General features: G+C 42.5%; 1 protein-coding gene and 1 long non-coding RNA gene across 3 annotated transcripts in view; both read left to right on the plus strand.

Moving 5' to 3' along the window:
• Nucleotides 1-14028, plus strand: part of IQGAP1 (IQ motif containing GTPase activating protein 1) — a 52347-nt gene extending 38319 nt beyond the window's left edge. Inside the window, exons 29-38 of the mRNA XM_030281109.2 lie at nucleotides 2124-2356; nucleotides 3132-3264; nucleotides 3605-3707; nucleotides 5131-5266; nucleotides 6559-6646; nucleotides 7056-7268; nucleotides 8337-8503; nucleotides 10192-10314; nucleotides 11185-11293; nucleotides 12819-14028. Coding sequence (XP_030136969.1) covers nucleotides 2124-2356; nucleotides 3132-3264; nucleotides 3605-3707; nucleotides 5131-5266; nucleotides 6559-6646; nucleotides 7056-7268; nucleotides 8337-8503; nucleotides 10192-10314; nucleotides 11185-11293; nucleotides 12819-12932 — 1419 coding nt within the window. The 3' untranslated portion in view covers nucleotides 12933-14028. The remainder of the gene's footprint in view (nucleotides 1-2123; nucleotides 2357-3131; nucleotides 3265-3604; nucleotides 3708-5130; nucleotides 5267-6558; nucleotides 6647-7055; nucleotides 7269-8336; nucleotides 8504-10191; nucleotides 10315-11184; nucleotides 11294-12818) is intronic.
• A 4277-nt stretch (nucleotides 14029-18305) lies between these two features.
• On the plus strand, nucleotides 18306-19718 carry LOC140684816 (uncharacterized). 2 transcript variants are annotated; one of them, XR_012057622.1, is made up of 7 exons: nucleotides 18306-18442; nucleotides 18900-18959; nucleotides 19034-19081; nucleotides 19175-19237; nucleotides 19323-19366; nucleotides 19448-19488; nucleotides 19580-19718. It is a non-coding gene; the product is annotated as an uncharacterized lncRNA (long non-coding RNA). The 2 variants fall into 2 exon arrangements; XR_012057621.1 differs by lacking the exon at nucleotides 18306-18442 and having other exon boundaries at nucleotides 18820-18959.
• Nucleotides 19719-21531: the final 1813 nt, after the last annotated feature.

The raw sequence follows: 21531 nt of genomic DNA on the forward strand, positions 1-21531 counted from the left end.
TCTTGTTCGGTGTGTGTGGAGAGGAGCACATGTAAACTTATTAATTTACCTCTACAGATAGAAAATATTTCACATCAGGCTATTGATGTTAGCTTCATACACATCGCTTGACATGTAATACATTGTTTAGAAGGAAGTATCCTGATGCTTCTGTTGTCTTTTAGTATCTTGGGCATTTGGACCTTTAGGTTTCTTGACCTGGGGTTTGCTGTTGCTCCCAGAAAGTAAACCTTGGGTTAACTAGTATGATCACTGCCTGCTGCTCCTTCCTTAAAGAGACAAGTTAAAAAGTCTGTATGCCAAATTCTGATATTCCTAATGCCCCGTCTATAACACACTGGGATATTTTGGCAGCAATATGTATAATTGCTTCCTGTGATGCCTTGTCAGTTTTGCATTTTGCATTTCAGTTGGTTTGGCGAACTAAAAGGATCCTAATATTAGGTGTTCTTGGATGACTACAGCGTTGGGGTATTCATTGAAATTTCTTTGGTTTTGTGGCTTCTGGTAAATTCTGAATTTATGCCGATGAATGCTTTACTTTTTAATACAATATACTTTGGTTATTAGAATACTTGACAACGTCTCTTTAAGCTTCTCTGCCTCTGCTTCATTACAAAATAATTACCAATCTGAATGCTGTTTTCTTCTCTCTTCTAGTTCTGTGCTTTCCCATTCTGAGACATCGGTTCTTTCTATGCAGGTGAATTAATTTCTTCCATCTGTAAATTTAGGTGGAAAACCGCAGGTTTTCTTAATCCTCATGGAAACAATGTAACTGTCCACATGAAAGTCAAAACTGCAGTTGCGTGCAGTACCTACCTGTAGATTTTGTTTAGCAACCGAAGATACCCATATAATATACTGTTCTTTTTGCCCCGCAAGTTCAAATGTCATGGATTCAATTTCTTTTATGGATTTTTTTTCTTTTTTTTCTTTTTACTGGCAGTAGTTAGGCTGTTACTGGTCAGCAGACTGTTAACATCCCATGCCATTATTTGTGAGAGTACAGCAGAGGCTTGCATAAAACACTTGTCCAAACATGGCCTTACTGAAACCAGTTATTAATTTCTGGGACTTAGCAATCGCTAGTTTTTTTTCTCGGTGTTTTCAACTGTTTGTTCAGACCCCAGTCTCTTCCATGCATTTAAGTCACATGAAAAGCAGGTGAAGCCAAGATTCAGTGACCTGGCCTTCTGCAAATGAGCATGTGGTGAGAGCATGTGGCTTTAAATCAGCATGGTTGGTTAATACCTTTCATTGCTAGAATTACTTTCGGCAAAATATTCAGTACAGGGTAGAGAAATGTTGTGAGCATATGGATAATGTGATAATCTATATTTGTAGTTCTTTGAAATGTACTGCTGCTCACATTTGACTAGGTAAATTGGATTTTTGAAGCATCCAATGCCATTTGTTTTCTGTACTTCTCATTTTCTTATTTCTGGATTAAATGGTTTCTCACTAACTAGGGGTCTGTGCCTGAATACGTCGATGGCTTACAGAAGAAGGCTTTTATTCTGAAAGAGAGAAGGGCTTTGGACAAGAAATGGAAAATAATTTCCTCAATTTAACTTCTTGTGCCATTCTTCCTCCCTATTTTTGCTTTGTCAGAGATGGCAGCCAGTGCTTTATGCTTCTTTAGAAATTGGCTTTTGTTCCATACTGAAACTTGATTATCCGATTCCTCTATACCATGGTCATTCTACCGTCTATTAGGCTACTTAGTTGCATTTAATTCTTCTGGCAGACTGTCTCATGCTCATATCGGTAGTTCATTGGTAACTTGTAGTATCTCCTATCCATACATTTTTGTAAGTTGGAGTTCTAAATCTTTACGCATAGGAATACTTGCTGCTGTATTGTCCTGTGACTGGTAGTGCTCAGGCTTTCCTCTGTGTTGACCTCCCTATTGCATCTTTATGATACTGTTTTGGTTTTTTTTAACACTCTAGATCTTTTGGGATGGTATGTACATATATATATACATATATATATACAGCAGAACCTTTGTGTTGGAAAGAGGCTTGCAATGAAATAATCTATTGAAACACAGAGTAGTTTCAATAAAATTTGGTTGTGTCCTGTACTGTTTTTTGTTACATTTCTTCTCTCTTTTCCAGATTGTTGGCAACTTACTCTACTATCGTTACATGAATCCAGCCATTGTTGCACCAGATGCATTTGACATCATCGACCTTTCAGCTGGAGGTCAGCTGACGACAGATCAGCGCAGGAACCTCGGTTCCATTGCAAAGATGTTACAGCATGCTGCATCCAATAAGATGTTCATGGGAGACAATGCTCATCTAAGCATCATTAATGAATACCTGTTGCAGTCATACCAGAAATTCAGGTAGAAGACCGTAGCTAATTAAGCTGGGAAGTTTGTCAGAGGGTAACGTTGCCAGTAAAAAGGGAAAACGGTAAATTTAGAATGTGGAAAATTCTGTCTCTGTCCAATATGCAGTCTGTTTAAAATAAAAGAGATTTCACTGCAGACTGCCACAAGCATCAGTGGCAATGGCAGATAAAATGTGTACCTGGAATTTATGAGCAATGCATTGTATGTTCATTGCAAAGTTTGCGATTGCAAAGTCAGGAGTTTCAGGTGTCCGGAATAAAGGTTGCTTTTGCACGTACTTATTACAGTACTCTGGACGTGGACAACCAGAACAGACATATGTTCTTCTGTCCTGTGTGAATCCTGGTTCCACATGAGAATCTAGTGGTGATCAGGAATAAAGCAGGTTGTCATTTAGCTATTCATGTAGTTGAAGTAAGCTTTTGTTCAAGAACTGTTATATCTCCTGTGTTTTGGAAAAAGGGTAACCAGAGGTAGTTGGAGGGCAAAGGACGATAACGTAGTGGGGGCAGGAGAACGAGGTCACTGAAGCCAGTTCTGTCATTTCTGAAAATGAGGAAATGTCAACATGGCCAGTATCAATGATTGAATTTACTAGGTGGCTTCTGATGTTTTAAGCTAAAGCTGCAAACTGCAGTATGCCATAGTGTACCATAGTTTGAAGAGGAGAGTCTGTGCTTGAAATTGTCATGGGGAGGTAATACTCTTGACATATCACTTGACTCTTAGAGTCATACTGAGTGTTCTCTCCTTCTTTGTTCTGAAGACGTTTTTTTCAGGCTGCCTGTGAGGTTCCCGAATTGCAGGATAAATTTAATATTGATGAATATTCAGACTTGGTGACTCTCACTAAACCAGTAATTTACATTTCTATCGGTGAAATCATCAATACACACACTGTAAGTATACCTTAGTCACAGTTGCTCCTTATAAGCAGTGTTTGTGAAGAAAATGCTGCTTCTGTCTGAAACGCAAAGGTACCAAATACAAAGCTGAAAGTTGTCACGATTGTAGTTTGTGAGAGCTTGTTGATTTATAGAATCTAGTAATTTAGGTATGGCTTCACTAAGCTTCTTTGGAAAGCATTTGAGTATGTGATATTGACGCAGCTCTGAATATTGACATTGCTGCTTTGGACTTCAGTGATGTTTTTTCTAAAAATACCAGCCTAAAATAATGAAATTCTACTGTCTAGAAAAGGATGTATTGTTAAAATTTTTTTTTTTTTTTTTCATCTAGTTGCTCTTAGACCATCAAGATGCAATTGCTCCTGAGCACAACGATCCAATTCACGAGCTGCTGGATGATCTCGGAGAGGTTCCTACAATTGAGTCCTTAATAGGTGGTCTAGTTTGTTCTGCTAAAGCAATATGTGATATTACCTGAAATGACTTAAAGTGCAGTAAAGAAACAGTAAGAAATCATCACAGGTCCTTCAGGAGGACGTGCTTTAAAAAGCAGCAGCAGATTCATTGCAGTATATTTTCTCTGCATAATTTACTGCCCTGAAAAAAAACGGGATTCTTTCTCTTCTCCCCACCCATCTCACCTCATCCCACTCTAGCAGTTTCTGGAAGACAGATGGATATTGACATATTGTCTTTGTTCCATTACAATGGAGATATTTCTCTGTGCTTGTGTCCCTGTTCCAGCTTGTTTGCAAAGATCTGTCCTCCTTACTGGAGATCTGTAGGTGTTCCTTTCAGAGTGCAGTAATAAGTGTTTTAAATAGCATGCGTTCCTTTAAGAGTCTTTGGCATGCTGACAGGTAACATTTTTCCCCTCCTTTAGAGTTATTTTCCAGAAGGAAAATAGAATTTTATCTTCTTCTGGTTGGGGGAAGAAGGAATTAACACTACGAATCTGTGAAACTGTTCTGGAAACCTGAGACACAGTTTACTGCTTCAGGATATAACACACACTGGAAAGATGCACAAGTTTTTCTCCTTCATTGGTTTCTATGTTGCAGTTATTCAAAGTTTCTAGTCTAGCAGAGGGGAGGGAGGCAAACGAGGCACAGTTTTTGGAGAGGATGCTCTGACAACACTTACCTTGAAGTTGCTTGATGAAAAAGGTTGGAACCTTCTAAAGGAGTGATTGCAAGCACATTTTCTTCCAAGTGCTGGCAAAGAACTGTAAGAAGCATTATCTGAACAAGCATAGGCCATTGGTGTAGCTGGAACTTGCCATTCTTCCCTACTTCATTTCTCCCGTGTGCATTGTTTCACTGTGGCTCATATGTCAGATGTTTCTGCAGCCCTTTAAAAAATGGGGGGAAAGGTACCAACAATTGTTCTGGTGAAAGTTCATATGCAATTACAGCAAGAAAATTTATTTTTTATGGGATGATGACGAGCTCAGTTGCTAACAAGGGCTTTGCTCTTAGCTTGAAACATGCGTTTTGATGAGGACATGGACAGGCATCATATTTTTGTTTCTAAAGTACTTTTGGCAGTTCAGCCACTCTTCTCAGTGAGAAACTGAGATACAGTGTGAAATACATGTAAATCTTTAAGGCATGCAAAGTGGTGATTTTGTGGTGCTTTTCTGGCCAGTGCATTCTCTCAGATTTGTTATGAAAATATCTGTAATATATTCAAGATGATGTCTTTAAAAGTTGGCTTGGGTTTTGAAGTGTCCTTTTGACAATATAGGAAACAGTCTAGTTTTATTCTCTGTGTGTTATGTGGGGGAAAATTACAAAGTCTTAACAGTCATGAAGGTAAAGAATGTGATTTAATCTATAAACTCTCTCTGCTTGGCAGGGGAAGGTTCTGGCAATGTTAATGACCCCAACAGAGAAATGCTAGCAAAGACTGAGGTTTCTCTCACACTCACTAATAAATTTGACGTTCCTGGTGATGAGAATGCAGAGATGGATGCAAGGACAATTCTGTTGAAGTAAGTAGGTGGTAACTACCTGGTATGTTACTCAAAAGAAGGAGCAACTGGAACTTTACTGGTTAATCAGCATGTGAAAAATGAGAGAATTGAGGCATAATTTAAGGAAGTGGGGGGGGGGGGGGGGGGCTGTTACTCCAGATACACTGAGATTGTAACCATGCCCTTTTCCATGCTGTGGCATGACTTTTAATTGATGAAGACGAATAGCCTTTTTGAGAAGCATAGGTCTTATTACCCTAATGGAAAGAGAGCAGTGGACTGTCAGGGATTTTATTATTGCCAGAATCTTTATTCTGGAAAACTTTTAACTGACAGTGACTCTTGGCTAGTTTAAGCAAATTCCTATTGCTGAGATGTACAGAGCAGTGATCTGACATTCAAATGCATGTTTACCTCCTCTGATGCATTCTAGATAGTTTAATTTAAAAATCTTTGGTCAGCATGTACTTGGCCTCACAGACAAGTGATCTCCCACAAGAAGATTTTGTGTCCAAAAATAGCTTTAACCGGACCTCTTAAAAAGATACATCAGTATTTTCCTACCCACTAGACAAAGGTGACATTGATTTCAAAAGTAAGGATTTACTAGCTGCACTCGTAGTCATTTAAGTTGTGGATGATGAGGAAGGCGAGTATGTGATGCACTTTGTGTGATTCCAAAAATAATTCCAGCTGGACTGCAGAGATACTATTTGGTTTCATTGTCTGGCTTAAAGACAGAAGTGCTTCAGAGTACACACCAACAAATCTCAGCTCAAATCAAGGAAATGGTCCTATCTATCGCCAGGCTGGAGTTGAGATCTACCTTGTCCCCCATCCACATAAGAAAATAATCCTTCAGAGTTTTTTGATACCTCTTATAGATCACTGAAACATGCTTATGGATGGGTAATATTATAGAGCTTTTCTGGTTGCACAAGTGGGCTGTGGCTGCTACCTGCTTTTGTCTTTCACCTTGAATGCAGTTTCTGTGGTCCACGTGGCAGTACTGCAGCTACCTTCTAATTTATGGGGTAGCTGCCTTGCTGTTTGAAGGAGTTTTGCAGAGCAAATTGTGCATATTACAGAGAGGAACCTTTCGAGAAACCGGTTTCCAGTAATGCACTGTCCAAAACGTAAAGTGCTTCTCAGGGTTCTGGTCTGATTTAGCTTATGACTACCTGAATGCTCATCCAGTAATAATCTGACTTCAAATAAATCAGTAACAGTGACATTGTTGCAGAACAGAAAAGTATTAAAGATCTTTGTGTTTAAAATTTTTTCTCCTATTCTCCTTGATCTCTTTGCAGCACAAAACGTTTAATTGTTGATGTAATCCGCTTCCAGCCAGGGGAGACACTGACTGAAATTTTGGAAACTTCAGCTACCTCAGAGCAAGTATGATGCTCTTTGTGCTAGTTTTAGACTTGGAAATCATCGTCTATCTAGATATATGTGGTATATCCGTTTAGGTATTGCAGTGAAGCTGTCTCCACCAGTGCTGGAGTAGGGTGTTACGATAATCAGGAGGGTGTACAGTGGAAGTAAATTGTACGTGTGAATCTTTCCCCTGCAGCAGTTGCTAGAAATTGTTTATGTAGAAGACCACTTTAGATGATAGGTAGGCTTCTGGTTCCCACGTGTAGAATATGTTCATCAAAATGTCTTTAGTCGAGTCAGTATGGGAATTGCCAAGCAAAACTCTTTATCCTGTGTTATGCCAGAGATCAGACAATCTGTTTCTGCTTCTTTTTGTCTCATTGCAATTGATCTGCTTATGAACTTGCAGGTTTTTGTTTTCTTCTAGGAAGCAGAGCATCAGAGAGCTATGCAGAAACGGGCCATTCGTGATGCTAAAACTCCTGATAAGATGAAAAAATCTGTCTCTGTAAAAGAAGATGGCAACTTGAATCTCCAAGAAAAAAAAGAAAAAATCAAGGCAGGACTTAAGAAGTTGACAGAACTGGGGCCAGTGAATGCCAAAAATAAATACCAGGAACTAATCAATGACATTGCGAAGGTATACCATATCACTTGGTGGTTTCCTAGTAATCATAGTGGAGTTTTCCCAGTTTGCAGGTTTCTCAAACTGGCATGAGTTTTCAGATGGAAAAGGATTATTAGTAGCTAATTTATAGAGAAAAATCATACCTTTTGTTGCAGCATTTCCACCACCTGGCATGTGGAAAGTCCTTTATTTTTATACTACGCTTCTATTCTGTCAAATGACTGTGTTGCCAGGATCTCAGGTACTTTAAGAAAAAACTTAATAGCTTGGAAGGGAGGTCCTGATGTGTAATGTGTTTTTCTGCTCCATTTCACTCATTCAAGTAGTGCCTCTACAAGCTTATTCACACAAAGATGTTTTGTGCATAACTCTAGGACATCCTAATTGTTATTTTGATTTGATTTAAATGTGCCTGTTAAAGAATCCCTAAACAATAAAAAACTATGGCTATGAAAAGCTTAGAAAAGAGATCCAGTACTGTTGTATATTGCTACAGTGACAATATATTTTATATCGTATTGTTTACTGAAAAATATTTGGGAAATGTTACGTAAGTAAACCAACTAAATGATCACCTTTAAGAATCTGATACAAATTAATTGTACTGTAGATAATATGTGTCACAAAAAGTAGCAGTCAATGAATGTAGTGTTTTCTTGTTGAGATATTAAGGCAAGTGATGCTTACAGGCTGACTAGAAAAGAAAAATTATGAAGTCTGCGTGCTGCTGTGGATGTAGCACTCGATTTGTAACATACTTTTCAGTGCTAGCAAAATTGCTGCTTTTATATCATGGGCTTTCAGTGCCCAGTCTAGTCATTGCAGCTAGAACAGAACTGAAGTTTGAGAAAGCCACAGAAGGTGCAACTTGTAGAGTTGGTTAGTTCTACAAATAGTCATCACAGAGAAAAAGCTGTGACACTTAAACTGGGGCAGGTGCAAATGAGTGCTCAAGCCTTGCATGAAGCAAGACTAAGCAAAATCAAATTGTGTGTTTCAAATACTCAGTGGCTCTGGGACTGAGCACCTGGAGAGCTCAAATGACTGTTAAGTCTCTGCCTGTCTTTCTCTGTGCTGTAGGATATCAGAAATCAGCGTAGATACCGTCAGAGAAGAAAGGCGGAGCTAGTGAAACTGCAGCAGACATACAGTGCCTTGAACTCCAAAGCTACTTTTTATGGAGAACAAGTAGATTATTACAAAAGTTACATAAAGACCTGCTTGGATAACTTGGCCAGCAAGGGCAAGTAAGTATCTTGGAACCGTAGAATTATAGAATGGTTTGGTTTTGAGGGGACCTTTACAGATCATCTGCTTCCCACCGCCTTGCCATGGGCAGGGACACCTTACACTAAACGAGGTTGCTCCAAGCCCCATGCAGCCTGGGCCGGAACAATTCTAGGATGGGGTAGCCACAGCTTCCCAGGGCAAATTGTCCTGGGGCCTCACCACCCTAACAGGGAAGCTGTAGACTGCAATTCTTTGAGTGCAACCATCCGGTTGATCCTTATCCATCAAGCGGGCCATCTATCAAATCCCTGTTTCTTCAGTTTAGATGCAAGGATGTTGGGTGGAACGTTGTTGAATGCATTTCCACAAATACAGGTAGATGATTATTGTCAGTCAGAAATGCTCATCCGCAAATGGTGTATTAACCCCATTGTAGCAGATCACTAAATGGTCCAGGCACCTGAGTTGAAGGTATATTGGCTGTCAACAATTACCTCCTTGTTTTCAATGCATCTTAGCACAGTTTCCAGGATGACCATGCCAGTCACTGGTCTCACAGAGGTGAGACAGATTCCGTCTTCCTTATTTTCCTTCTCCTGTTGGTAGGAGTTTCACTGGACTGCCACATTTTATCATATATGATGGATAGTGGCTTAGCCACTTCCTCCGCCGGTTCCCTGAGGACCCATCTCATCAGACACATCTCATCAGGGTCCATGGACTTCCACACCTTCAGTTTCCTTAGATGGTCTTGAACCCGATGACCTGCAGTGGGTGGTTCTGTGGCCCTAGAGGTGCTTCTTACAAAAAAGCATGTGTTGCCAAGAAGAACCCTAATGCTATCTGCTCTAAGCTCCTTGTCCAAGTTCTTTCCCACAGCAGTAATTTTAGCAAAAGGGTCTCAGCAGTAGTAAGAAAATACAGGGTGAGGTCCTCGCCGTGAATGGTGTCAAAAAGACAATCCTGAATGACTTTTTGGTCCCTTTGGGAGAAGAGAGGTACAGAGAGTCCAGTGGTACGAAGCTTGTTGTTGACATGGGCACACTTGCTGCTCAGTCAGTCTGTCCTGTCATCCTTCTTAGGAGCAGAGAATGAAAATAACATAGTTACCTGCAAGGAAACCCTTGATCACAAATTGTCCTCATTTTTATGCCAAATGAAGCCAGCCGCTATAGTGCTAGACAAATCAGATTTTCTGGGGGGGGGGGGGGAAAGAAGTTGTTGTCTTCTCCAGTCAGATGTGAGAATGTGAACCCATTTTGTTTGCAGAAGGAAAATACAAGCAAGTTTTTGAGTAGTCTCAGCTTTCTCCATGTCAGTTGTCATTAGCCCCCATTTTGCCTAATGAGAGATGGTATTGCTTTTTATGACGTACCATATGCTTCTGTTTTGGGTGGGATTTTTTTGGTTTTGTTTTTTTGGTTGGTTTTTTGTTTGCTTTGGTTTATTATTATCATTACTAGCATTATTATTATTAGCCTGCTTAAATGTTACTGGTAAATAGTAGAAAATTAAACATCTGATCTGGGCTACAAGTGCTTTGTAGGTAAACTGACTAGTAGAAGTACATCATTATCTATCATTAGTTATAGTTCATTAGCTGTACTGATTCTATCCCCTCTTTCAAATAGGATTGAAAATTTAACTGCTCAAAATGCCTTTACCTGTGACTTTCTAATTTGTTTGGTTTGTCTTTTTTCCCCAGAGTCTCCAAGAAACCTCGAGAGATGAAAGGCAAAAACAGTAAAAAGATTTCTCTGAAATACACAGCAGCTCGACTTCATGAGAAGGGAGTGCTTTTAGAGATTGAGGACCTGCAAGGTAACCAGTGAGTATCTACTTCAAACTCTTTAGAGCTAAATAACCTTTTTGGAGGAAAAGGAAAATAGGTATGCTGAATTCTTGTCTTTTTCTTAGAACTAGTCTAGGTGCTGATAGTTGAGGACCAGAAATTGTGAGATCTATTTGAGGCTGTCTCACATTATCTTGCAATTTTGTTATTGGAATTTTAGTGTTGTTGGTAGACTTAGTTATTAAAGGTGAGAAAGTTGCTTTGATGACCTAGGCTGGCATCCGTAGGGCCAAGACACCTTGCATAGTGATCACTCTTCAGTTCTCTTTTTCTGGTTGGAGCAAAGCAATTCTTTGAGATGTGTAATGTGATTTAAACATGACATCCTCTTTCTCCCAGCCCCTTCTCTGTCACCCCCACAGTTATGGAAGGGTACCTCCTTGGGTGAATTTTTATTATGGGTAATAGCTTTCATTGTTGAAAAACCAGCTTTATGCTAGCTTAAGTTTCTCCAGCAGTAGTTTGCTAGCCTTGAGAAGCTGGCATGTCTTGTGTCAAATATAGAGGAGCTGGCTATTACTAGAATTTTTTCAACTTTGAGTCATACTTTGTACTCAGTGCACTAAATGAGGCATGAATGTGCAGCACTAAAGTAGACTGCTTAGATTGTACAAGCTAAATTAAATTACCCTGTTTCCTGCTATGCTTGTATGAAGATGTGATTTACGGGACGTAAAATCTGTTAGGCTTCCGTTCATTGTTCTACTGAGTCTAGTTGGCTTGTACGGACTCATTTCAAATGGGGATAATAAAATAAAGAGTTAAGAAGACAATTCTTAGAAATTTATCTTCAAGTTTCACCTCATCTATTCCCTCCCTGGGATGTTTCATTTCTCCATTTCATAGGTTTAAAAACGTGATTTTTGAAATCAGTCCAACAGAAGAAGTAGGAGATTTTGAGGTTAAAGCAAAATTCATGGGTGTACAGATGGAAACCTTTATGTTACATTATCAGGTAAGAACTGTCCTATTTAATAGTGTAATGTAAGTTCCCCTGCCAGTCTCTTCATCAAGATAGCAGTGGCATGTTTTTTGCCTAAACAGTCTGAAAAATGCTCTCAGAATGACCCGTTTGTTGCAGACGAAATAGATGCAACACGTACATGGGATCCAAACTGCTTTTTGTTTCTTTGCTAATGAAAGCCTGATGTCGGTCTGTGTTCTTCATTATGTGTACGCATACGCACTCAAAACAAACACTTGTGTTTTCAACAATTTCCTGCTACAGCAGACAGCTTGGGAGTCTGTGGCAGCAGTCACCTGGGCTTGTGTGTCATTGTGTATTCGTATTCTTTCTGCTACCGTATACTTACCTGTTTGTTTCCAGTTCTTAGGTGACCTCCTTAGGTTTCAGCCCTTACTTAGGCCACCAGAACAGGCGTGGTGACTGACCTTTTCCCAAACGGTTCCCTGTTCTTTTTCTCATGCGAGTATTTTCACACCTGGTGTCTCTGTACCTTTCTTCCCCCACCCCCTGTCCATCTTGGTCTTCGTTAGGTTTGTTAGTTGTGGAAGCCTCAGGCCTTTTGAAACAGATTGCGTGTAGGAGCAACCTTGCATTGCAGTTAGTCCACGCTAACTTGGCTGCTGGGATGGACAGCTGCTTCACACCTTTTGGTTGCTTTGAGGACTCCCCATGTATGTTCCGGTCCTAATCCATCAGAGCTGGTCATGAACTTGTTGGTTCGTGGGCCTACCCAAGGTCACTCGCTTCTCAGGCACATGGTATACTATACCACTATGCCTTTGTAGCAGTGCTTTGCAGATAAAGCAGATGTTGTCAGAGGACAGCAACAAGGGATACAACATCACACACATCCACCCACATGCCTACATCTACCCACCGTGTTACCTGCAGGAGTGGGATTGCGGAAAGAATTTAATCGGTGAGATAAAATCAGTGCTGGTGTATTGCTGACAAAGCAAAGTATAACTAGAAATAGTGCCTACGTAAACGCCTGAGAGATTGAATCAACATCGTATGCATAGTGACTGAGATACCATTTCTTTCTGTGCCATAGATTGAAGTGCTGTAAGCAGCTTCCCTGAGATCTGTGGCAGCTAAAGCTTGCAGAAAGGGAAAATGTGGAATATTGTAATGTTTCATGAGTACATGATAGAATTATGCATATAGGAACCTAAATGTTACAACAACTTTATGGCTACTGTGCGAATGGCAAGGCTGGAGATGGCGAGATCTGAAATTTGGCTTACTTAGAATGGCCTTCTATTTCTCCTCTCTTTTGTAATTTTTTTTAAACCCACGGCTTAAAATAATTAAGATCTTAAATGCCTTAGAATTACTATTTTTTGCACAATAGAAGTGGCGCTTTAATAAGTCTCTCGCTTTTCTATCTTATGCCATAAGATATCAACAATTGTTTGTTGATATTCCTTAAGATCTACTGTACTACAGGGTCTTTTATATTCTCTGTCAGCTCTTGAGGATTCCTCACTCATTAAGATACTCTCTTTGGCAGGATCTCTTGCAGCTGCAGTATGAAGGTGTTGCTGTCATGAAGTTGTTTGACAGAGCAAAAGTGAACGTCAATCTTCTGATCTTTCTTCTGAATAAGAAATTTTATGGGAAGTAACCGACCTCTGCCAGCAAGTCTGTGAAAGGGGAGGTGGATAGAAACCTGCATGTACAACTTCTAATAATGTAGTGATGTATCATATATTCCCACCGTGTACTGATTGTATCGAATGTATCATGAAGGAGGACTAAGAACCTCTTGGGAATTGACAACCCTGACTGAGTCTGCAGGGAGTTTCTTGTTTATTTATAATCGTCAACTTTGAAGATCCCCTTTAAAGAGGTTATTTTAGAATGTATTTTTACATGAGTTTGGGAATTAAACTAGTATTAGAGTATATTTACACCATCTGAATGCTTAATTTGCTTAACCGTGTGCTTTGTGAGGCTTGAATTCTTGTTGCCTGTGCAAAGAGAAAGCTGGCAGTATATAGAGGTCTGTTAGCCTCTTCCTGAGAGCCAAAAAAGGATTGCAAGTGGTATTTGGACTCCAGTTATTCTCAAGCAGTCATGACCAATAGAAAACCTGGTCAAGGTCCAGGTTACTCATTTGTTCGCAAGTTTGCATTGGTAGAGGTGGCAGCAGTCAGTTGCCAATATTAGAACTACTGCTGTCAGGGTAATCAGTAAGCATAATAAATAGTTACTGAGCTATTGGTGATTATGTACTTCAGCCACATATAGCAGCTTTAGTGTCTCATTTTTCTTGATTTGCTTCTGTTTATCACACTGTAGTAATTTACAGGTGCCCCCTTCAATGGAGGGACCGTGGAATGTATTTACTAGGGCTTATAGATAAAAATATTTTTGTGGAAGGGGAGGATAGCTGAAACAATGTCTTGTGACATGTTAACTTTTAATGTTGCTTGCAAAGCATTTGAAATGTAAAATCCACCTTTTTTTTTTTCCAGTTTAGAGCAATGTTCTATATATCTGTGTCTGATGCAATAAATGTTTTCTTCCTTGGACATGTCTTTAGGTAGAGCCTATCTCAAATAGATTAGCTTTTAAAAAGTTAATTTTTTCTAGCTACACTCAAATTCCTGTATCTTTTATTATTTCATGGGGGCTTTGTCTGTGCTTTTTCACAGTGGTGGTTGTGCAGGCTATTCTGCTATATCCAATAAAAATGCAGAGACTTTTAAAAAATAGAATTGACCTTTAAATTCATTTGCTTCAGCTGTTCCCCCAGTTTTTTCCTTCACGTTTTTTTAAAGGGACATATCTCCTGCAAATTTCAAGTTGTCCTGCTTGTTCAGGTTACTGTTCAGAGTTTAAATGAACTTTTTGATCTACAGCGAGGCAAGTTCTTTCTTTATATCGTTTTCCCTCATGAAAGACACTCCTAGTATTTGGAATGTCTGTGTCACTGAATATAATTTTTCTGCAGTTCTCTTGGAAGGAAATATGTAAACTTGCTGGCGTTTAGACTGTATTTAACCATACTCTGGTGCTGGTGTATGTGTGGTCCAACCTGATAACAAAAACTGCTTACTGAGCTCAAGAAAGACGGAGCACATCAACCATTTAGCTTTCATTTAGTTCCATCAGGGAGTTTGTGGCCGTACCAAGAGACAGATGGTAATTAATGAGTCCCAGGCTGAGCTGTGACATTAACCAGTTCTGTTCATGGTTTATTGACACATTCATCAGCCAAACTCTCTGAGTAAAGTCCTGGGGTTTGTTCCTGTTTTTCTTTCAGCCTTATGTCAAACTTTCCACCCCTTCTCTCTGTCCAGTGTGTCTTTTGTTTTCCTTTCTTGTCCTGTGTGCTCCCCCTTCCATTCCCTTTCACTGCTTTACTCTCTCTTGTTCTTGTTTTTCTTCCAATAAATAAATACTCATTTATAAACCATTTATTTAATAAATATCACTCAATCCGTCTCCTCTACTTTTTGTCTCTGTCTCCCTCCCTGCCCACATCTTTATTTCTCCTCCTTTCTTCCTCTCCTTTTTCCTTTGTCCTGCACCATGCATGTATTTCTTTGTCCTTCTCACTGTCCTTTAGCCTGTACCTGTCTGCACCTGCTGCCCAGTCCTCCTCCCTCATTGTACCCTTCTCTTGGTAAGCCTCTTTCCTGCTGGCCGTGCCTCTCTTTCTCCATCCCTGTGCTGGGCCTTGCCCGTCTTCCCCCCCACCTGCACGTGCCATAGTAATTTCCTCTCTCAGTCCGTGTTTCCCTTTTTGTCTCTTTGTTTCCCTTGTGTCCCTCTGTCCTTGCTGTGTGTTTGGCATTCTGTTTTTTTCTCTGTCCTCCTCCATGCCTCACTCGTACTCCTTTTTGTGTGGCTCTGTGGTGCTCCCCGTGCCATTGTTCTTCATGGAATCCATATGTCCCATTCGCTGTCCCTGTTTTATTTTATTCCCTCTCTGTCATGCTACCCATCCCAGGAGTTTTTTGTTTGGATTTTTTGTCAATTTCATCCTGCACCCCATTCTTCCTTTTCTTCCTGTGTCCTCTCTGCTGTCACTCCCTGTTTCTGCCTCTCGCCTCTGACAGCGAGACTGCCCTAATTTCTTGGTGGAGCAGTCCCTTTCTGTCTGGGCTGCTGTCCAGGCAGTTGGACTCATTCTGTGCCTTCTTTGGGGGTCAGGAAAAGGGGGTGAAGGCTCTGATGTTATTTGGGGCACCCCAAGGTCCCTAGGAGAAGGAGGCACACTGCGGTGGGGGAGTGTTGCTATAGGACACGAGAAAGCACAACGCGAGCTACTTGCTACTTTGCAAGGTAAAAGAGAAACTTCATTTTCTGACTCCAACTTTTATACTTTTCCAAAGGTGACAGTGGATTGGAGAGTGAATGGGCCACCTCTCCAAAGACATTGGACAAACTACTAGTACATCAAGTCTCTCTACCTCCATGAAGGAATGCAAAACAACACATTCTTTACAGAAACTGTGTGGGAAAGTTTCCCAATAGAATGTAAACTTAGAAGGCTTTAAAAAACTCAAGAATCAGGGTGACAGGGGAGCGGGTGGGTGGTGAATGAGGGGGGGGTCACGCTGGGTGCTGTCCCGCAGAGGGACCCAAAGCTGCCCCAAAATTCACAGGGAGGGGTGTGTGTAGAATACTAAAACCTGGCAAGTGTTTCGTTTTTATAGCTATTGGTAAAGAACAGGAATCTATTGCTAAATTCATTGGAAATTAATTTGGAAATTATCCACTCATTTGTATCCAGGAATGTAGGAAACTCTGACTGGGGATGGGTAGTAGTTTTCAAAAGAATGCCCTAACCTTTTTCTCAAGGAATGAACCAAGCAAGTGCCCTGAAACCACCGGAGCAGCTGCAGGGGCTGAAGGGAGCAGAAAGGGTTCTCTGACACCTTTTGCCTCCGTTCTCTGCCATTCCCCAAAAGGCGTCGCAGTCCCGGAAGAGGCGTTTGTCACACAGCCTGCCAAAATGAAGACCTGTAAAATCCTAGCTCTGCCTTTTTTTTAACGTGTTTTTACTTCATGTTTATGTCATCACAGAAAGCAAGGAAAGAAGAAATGTGACCGGTTCCCACTATTGCTCTGTGCAGGCATTTTTAAAGGCTGCTGTACTTATGTTCTCTTTTTCCACTCCAAGCTTGACTTTTCCCCTCCTTTTTCGAGGTCTGCTGCTTTCGGTGTCCCAGGAAGGGCTGGGTTCCTCGGAAGGGGTCTTAGGAGTTGGTGCCGATTCTGCTTTTTCCAAAGGTGTATCAAAGTGTGCTACCAAAAGGACTGTTTTCTCCAGGGGAAAGCTTTCTCTCAACGACCATCAATGCATGAATGTGTTTTAATCGTGTAACCAGATGGATTAAGAAAAGCCAACACCCGTAGCAGATTTCTGTTGGATCTGTGAGAAGAGGGCTGTGTGCTGGAGAGGGAGAGATGCTGTTGGAGAGTGGCAGCAGCGGCAGGTGTGAGCTGTGAGGATGAGGAGGGCTCAGAGCAGCCCCAGGTGTGAGCTGTGAGGATGATGAGGAGGGGGCGGCTCCTCCGGGAGCTGATTTAGGGGGTTTTTCTCAATTCCTTTTGCATGGAGCTGCTGGAAGAGAGGAGTTTATGGGGGGCTACCGGGGGTGTCTCATGGAAGGACGGTGAGCGCTTTGGACAGGGTCCAGGGGATCACCTGGATATGCACTTGGATACGTCATGCAGTGACGTTTGGTGTTCTTGACTGGAGCTGGGCAAGGGACCACAGCCCGGTGACCATAGGACATTCCCAGCAGGCGGGGCAGCCTCCACTCGCACGCGACATGGATTCTCATCCCCAGATGCCCGAGAGGTAAGTCGAAGGCTAAGGCCCACAGAGGGGATGAAAGTGAGGCGCTGGTAGGGCCTTTTGAATCAGCTTTGGGGGCAGGGATGTGCAAGAAGTGTCCCCTTAGGCCAGCTGAAGGGAAAGTGTCTGTTTTGAACACAGTGCTGAGGTACGCAGGGCAGAGCAGTTCTGGTGTGTGTCCTGTCACTTGTCTCTGGTGCACTCTATGTTGTTTGGTTCTCTCGGTCCTTGCACACATTCTTCTCATTGAAAGCTCTCTCTCCCTGTCCTGTCCCCTCATTTGTCACATCCTGTCCTGTGTCACAGGTGTCTGCACGTATTTGTCCCAGAGCTGCTCTGCCCTGCTGCCCAGGCAGTAATAGCACAACTCCTGGGGACTTGAAATATGTAATGCAGGGTGTATTTGGGCTCTAGATTGCATTGGGAGATTGACATAAGATGTTTGGTGCTGTAAAGTTGTCCTGCAGCCTTTTGGCACTAGTCCTAACTTCCTTTCAGGTGCAGACAGTTCAAATCTGTGGCAGAGAGCCCCAGTCCTGGGTGAGGGTGTTGCCATGAGCAGGTCAGTCATTGTTTGCATTTGCAGGGGAAGCTAAATGGTGACTATGTTACTGCAGTGTTCTTTTCCTTTATTTTTAGGAAGTCCATGCCAATAGCAGCAGTCAAGGCCAAGTGTGCTAGGTGAGCAGTGGACAGAAGCAGTTGTTTTTGCTCAGGTTTCAGTTTTTGGTGCAACTGTAAGCAACCATTCTTGGTTTTTTTTTTGCTCTAGGGAATAGTCTCAGAGTACACATACCTCTGTCACCCACTGGCTGATGGACCAGTTTTCATGCACTTGTGATCTCGCTGGAAGCATTACAGGATCCTGTGATGGAGCCTTCCAATTTTGCATTTCAAGGTCCCATGCCGGTAGCCCAGAGGAATGGCCGAGGAGTTGCAGCGAGTCGGGGAGGTAGGGAGGGGGAGTGAGAGTCCACTCAAGTTTCAGCAATGCCACATCACCTTGTCTCCACTTAACCTAGGTGTACCCTGCAATGACGGCATCAGAATCCAAGCCCGCCCGAAGCGTGCAGGCCAAGAACCCGGGCATTCTGAGGAGAATGGTGAGTAGCAGAATTATCAGGTTTCGGCCGATGTGCTGTTAAGACTGTGCAGTGATGTTTGGTTTTCTTTCTCTTGGCAGACCAAGAGGTGACAGCTGGAACTTACCAGACTGGCAGACGGCCTTCTTCTGCAGCCAACAGGGATTTTCATCCCCACATGTGTGCAAGATAAGTGGAGGGTTATGACCCACAGAGGGGATGAAAGCAGGATGCCAGGTTGGGACTCCCCAGGAGGGGTTTTTAAGTCAGTTCTGGAGTTGGGAACGTTCAAGAAGCGTCTCCTTAGGCCTCCTAAAGGGAAAGTGTTTCTTTTGATCTCAGTGCTGAGGAGCGCAGGGCAGAGCAGTTCTGGTGTGTGTCCTGTCACTTGTCTCTGGTGCACTCTGTGTTCTTTGGGTCTTTCGGTCCTTTCTTCTTGTTGAAAGCTCTCTCTCCCTGTCTTATCCTGTCCTTTGTCACATCCTGTGCTGCGTCACGGGTGTCTGCACATATTTCTCCTTGTGCTGCTCTGCCCTTTTGCGTAGCCTGGTGTAATTGCACCAGTCCCACAGATTTGCAATTTGGCGTGGGGCATGTAGTTGCATTCTAGGTAGTATTCCCAGTGTCACACCAGATGTTTGGACCTGTTAAGTTATTGTACAGCTGTTTGAATTTTCTCCCAACTTTCTTTCAGATGCAGATGGATTAACTCTGTGCCAAGTGCCCCTTGAGGTCAGGGGATTTCCCTGAGAAGGTCAGTCATTGTTTGTGTTTGCAGGGGAAGCCTCAATGGTCACTCTGTGTTACAGCATTTTTCTTTGTCTTTAGTTTTAGGAAGTCCAGGCAGCTAGGAGCAGTCAAGGCCCAGTGTGCCAGGTGAGCAGTGGACAGAAGTAGTTGTTCTGGCTGTTTTCTCAATTTCTGGTGCAATTCTGAGCATCCATTCTGGGTTATTTTGTTTTATTGTAGGCACTCCTCTTTCAAGATGTCTCTGGTCCGAATGTCCGAGCCCAGGTTGGGTGCAAGCTTAAGGTGCGGGTGGGTGTACTTTTCAGGTCAAGGGGGTGGTGTTTTCACAGTATCTCAGTGTAGGTTTTTTTGCTTTGTTTTTTTGTAGGTGCTGTTGCTGCCCTAGATGTGTGAAGGAACAGAGGCGAGCGGGTGAATTGGCATTTAGGCACGGTCACTCATAGGTGACTGTTATGCAGCAGCATGCTAAGTGTGTAGCTTTTCATTTTACAGGTGTCCTCCAGGCAGCCTGTGGAGTCAAATCGAGATTTCAGGTGAGCCGGGGCAGCGGTGTATCGGAGTTCCAGGGATTCCTCTTTTGGTGGGCACTAATTGCATTTTCCCTTTTGTCTTTGGTACCCTGAGGAGCTGCGTAGCTGAAGTTTGGAAACGGCAGCCCTGAAGCGGATGTAGAGAACATCTCACCGTCCACATCCAAGTGACATTGGATTCTGTCTGGTCGTCTTGCAAAAGCTAAGTGCTGGGACCAGTTGGTGGGAGATGGGGGAAAAACCTTTACTATCACAGGAGGCAATTTGATGTTAACTTAGAGGAGAGGCCCATAGTGGGACGGGCCCCTTGGCATCAAAGAGAGAGGTTTTCTCCTCAGCCTCGCCAGAGTCTTCGCCAGGCAGGGCAGTTCCGATCCGTCTCCACGTTCTCGTGAGGCTCCCGTCGGCGACCTTCTACGACTCTCGACATCGTTGTGGATCTTTTCACCCGAGGAGCCCGCCTGCACGTCTGGAGCTATAGCCATGGTCAACCCGTAGTCACTGCTTCCTTCTCTGCGCTTACTGAGCTTCTTAGGCTTCCTCTTAGTGCTTTGGCACTAACATCTTGAGAGGAGTTACATTTTATCATCGTGTGCTATTGCCCTAGGGCTTTCCTTCCTTTGGCATCATCAGACCATGGCTCATCTTGGGCTGGGAATCTTGGTCCATAAGGTGAAACTGCCATGCAGTTTCCACTCGTGTCCGTGTCATGATGTCTGTGTCCGGTGTCATGTTTTCCGTGTCCACTGATTTCTGTGTCATAGGCTTTTGTTACATCTCCACCTCTTTGTACCTACCTTGGCTTATGGGTTATGAGGTTCTGTTGTGCCAATTACGATCGGAGCTGCCCTGCCCGGGCACATAGTCACGCTTAGGTAGAGCAGTTGTAAAACTTTGTAGTTCATCTGTCTTGTATGGGGTTTTGGGTACAACACTGGTGGGCCCAGAGTGGGTATAGCTCCTAGCTGTAAGATAGTCAGTTGTTGACCGCCTCCCATTGTCTCGTAGGTCCCCGGTCCCTACAGAATTTCCTGGAATCTACCATTTGACGTCGAGGAGCAGCAGTCAGAAGATGTGTTGAAGCATATTCTTCAGCGTAGTGTTTCACATAAGGGTGGCATTCAGCGCGTAAGCAGAAGTGTGTGTGAGTGTGATTGTCTGTGTCTGTGAGAGTTTGTGTGTGCTCCTGTCTGCAGGTCTGAGCGTATGCTGACCGGTGTTAACCCTGTGTGTATGGCTTTTGCCTTTCAGGTTTTTCAACTCATTTTTGAGTTTAGAATAAAAAATCCCCAGCCGGGGGGTTTTTTTCTTTTCCCCCCCCACCCCCTGGCTGGGTTATTTTCCTCTGTCCTGGCCGGTCTGCGAGGCGACGGTCATCACTAAGGTTTGGCCACGGACCATCCCCTGACCAGGGTTTTTGTCAAGAGGATTTTTTGGAGGCTCCTGGGAGCCACATTCCCGAGGAACAATGATTTCTGGGGTATAACAGAGCAGTTGAGATGAGAGCGATGGCGAGGTTGTGTGTAACATGAAGGAGGTGCTCATGGTGGATGAGTGTTGTTTTGTGTGTGTAATCTTTGTTTTGGGTTTCCTCTAACAAGAAAACAAAATGTAATTAAAATAGAAAAAAGGATCATATTGTGTTGATATGTGTTTGGTTTCTATTGCCCTCTGTTGTTCTGTATTTGCATTTGCTGCTGCATTTCCATGTATTGCTCTGTATATATGCATGTCTATGGATTGTATCTGTACTTGCATTTGTATACATTGTTTCCATGTGTTTTGCTGGAGTGTAAATAAAAAAATTCATTCAGTAAAGTTGAATCAACCCTAGTAATGATGCCCCTGCTCCCTCACCTTCCAGCTTTGGCTCCTGTCTTCCTTTGGTGTGGTTTAGTAATTTTTTTTTCTCTGTGTTTCTTCCTTTGCTTCTCATCTTACTTTCTTATTTCTGACTTCATTTCTGTCTGTCCCTAACTCTGTGTTTCTATTTCTCACGGTTTCTAACTCTGTCTCTTTGCTTCTCTATTTCCTGCTATTTCTTTT

The sequence above is a fragment of the Taeniopygia guttata genome, chromosome 10, assembly GCF_048771995.1.
Source record: "Taeniopygia guttata chromosome 10, bTaeGut7.mat, whole genome shotgun sequence".
Classification (NCBI taxonomy): Eukaryota; Metazoa; Chordata; class Aves; order Passeriformes; family Estrildidae; genus Taeniopygia; species Taeniopygia guttata.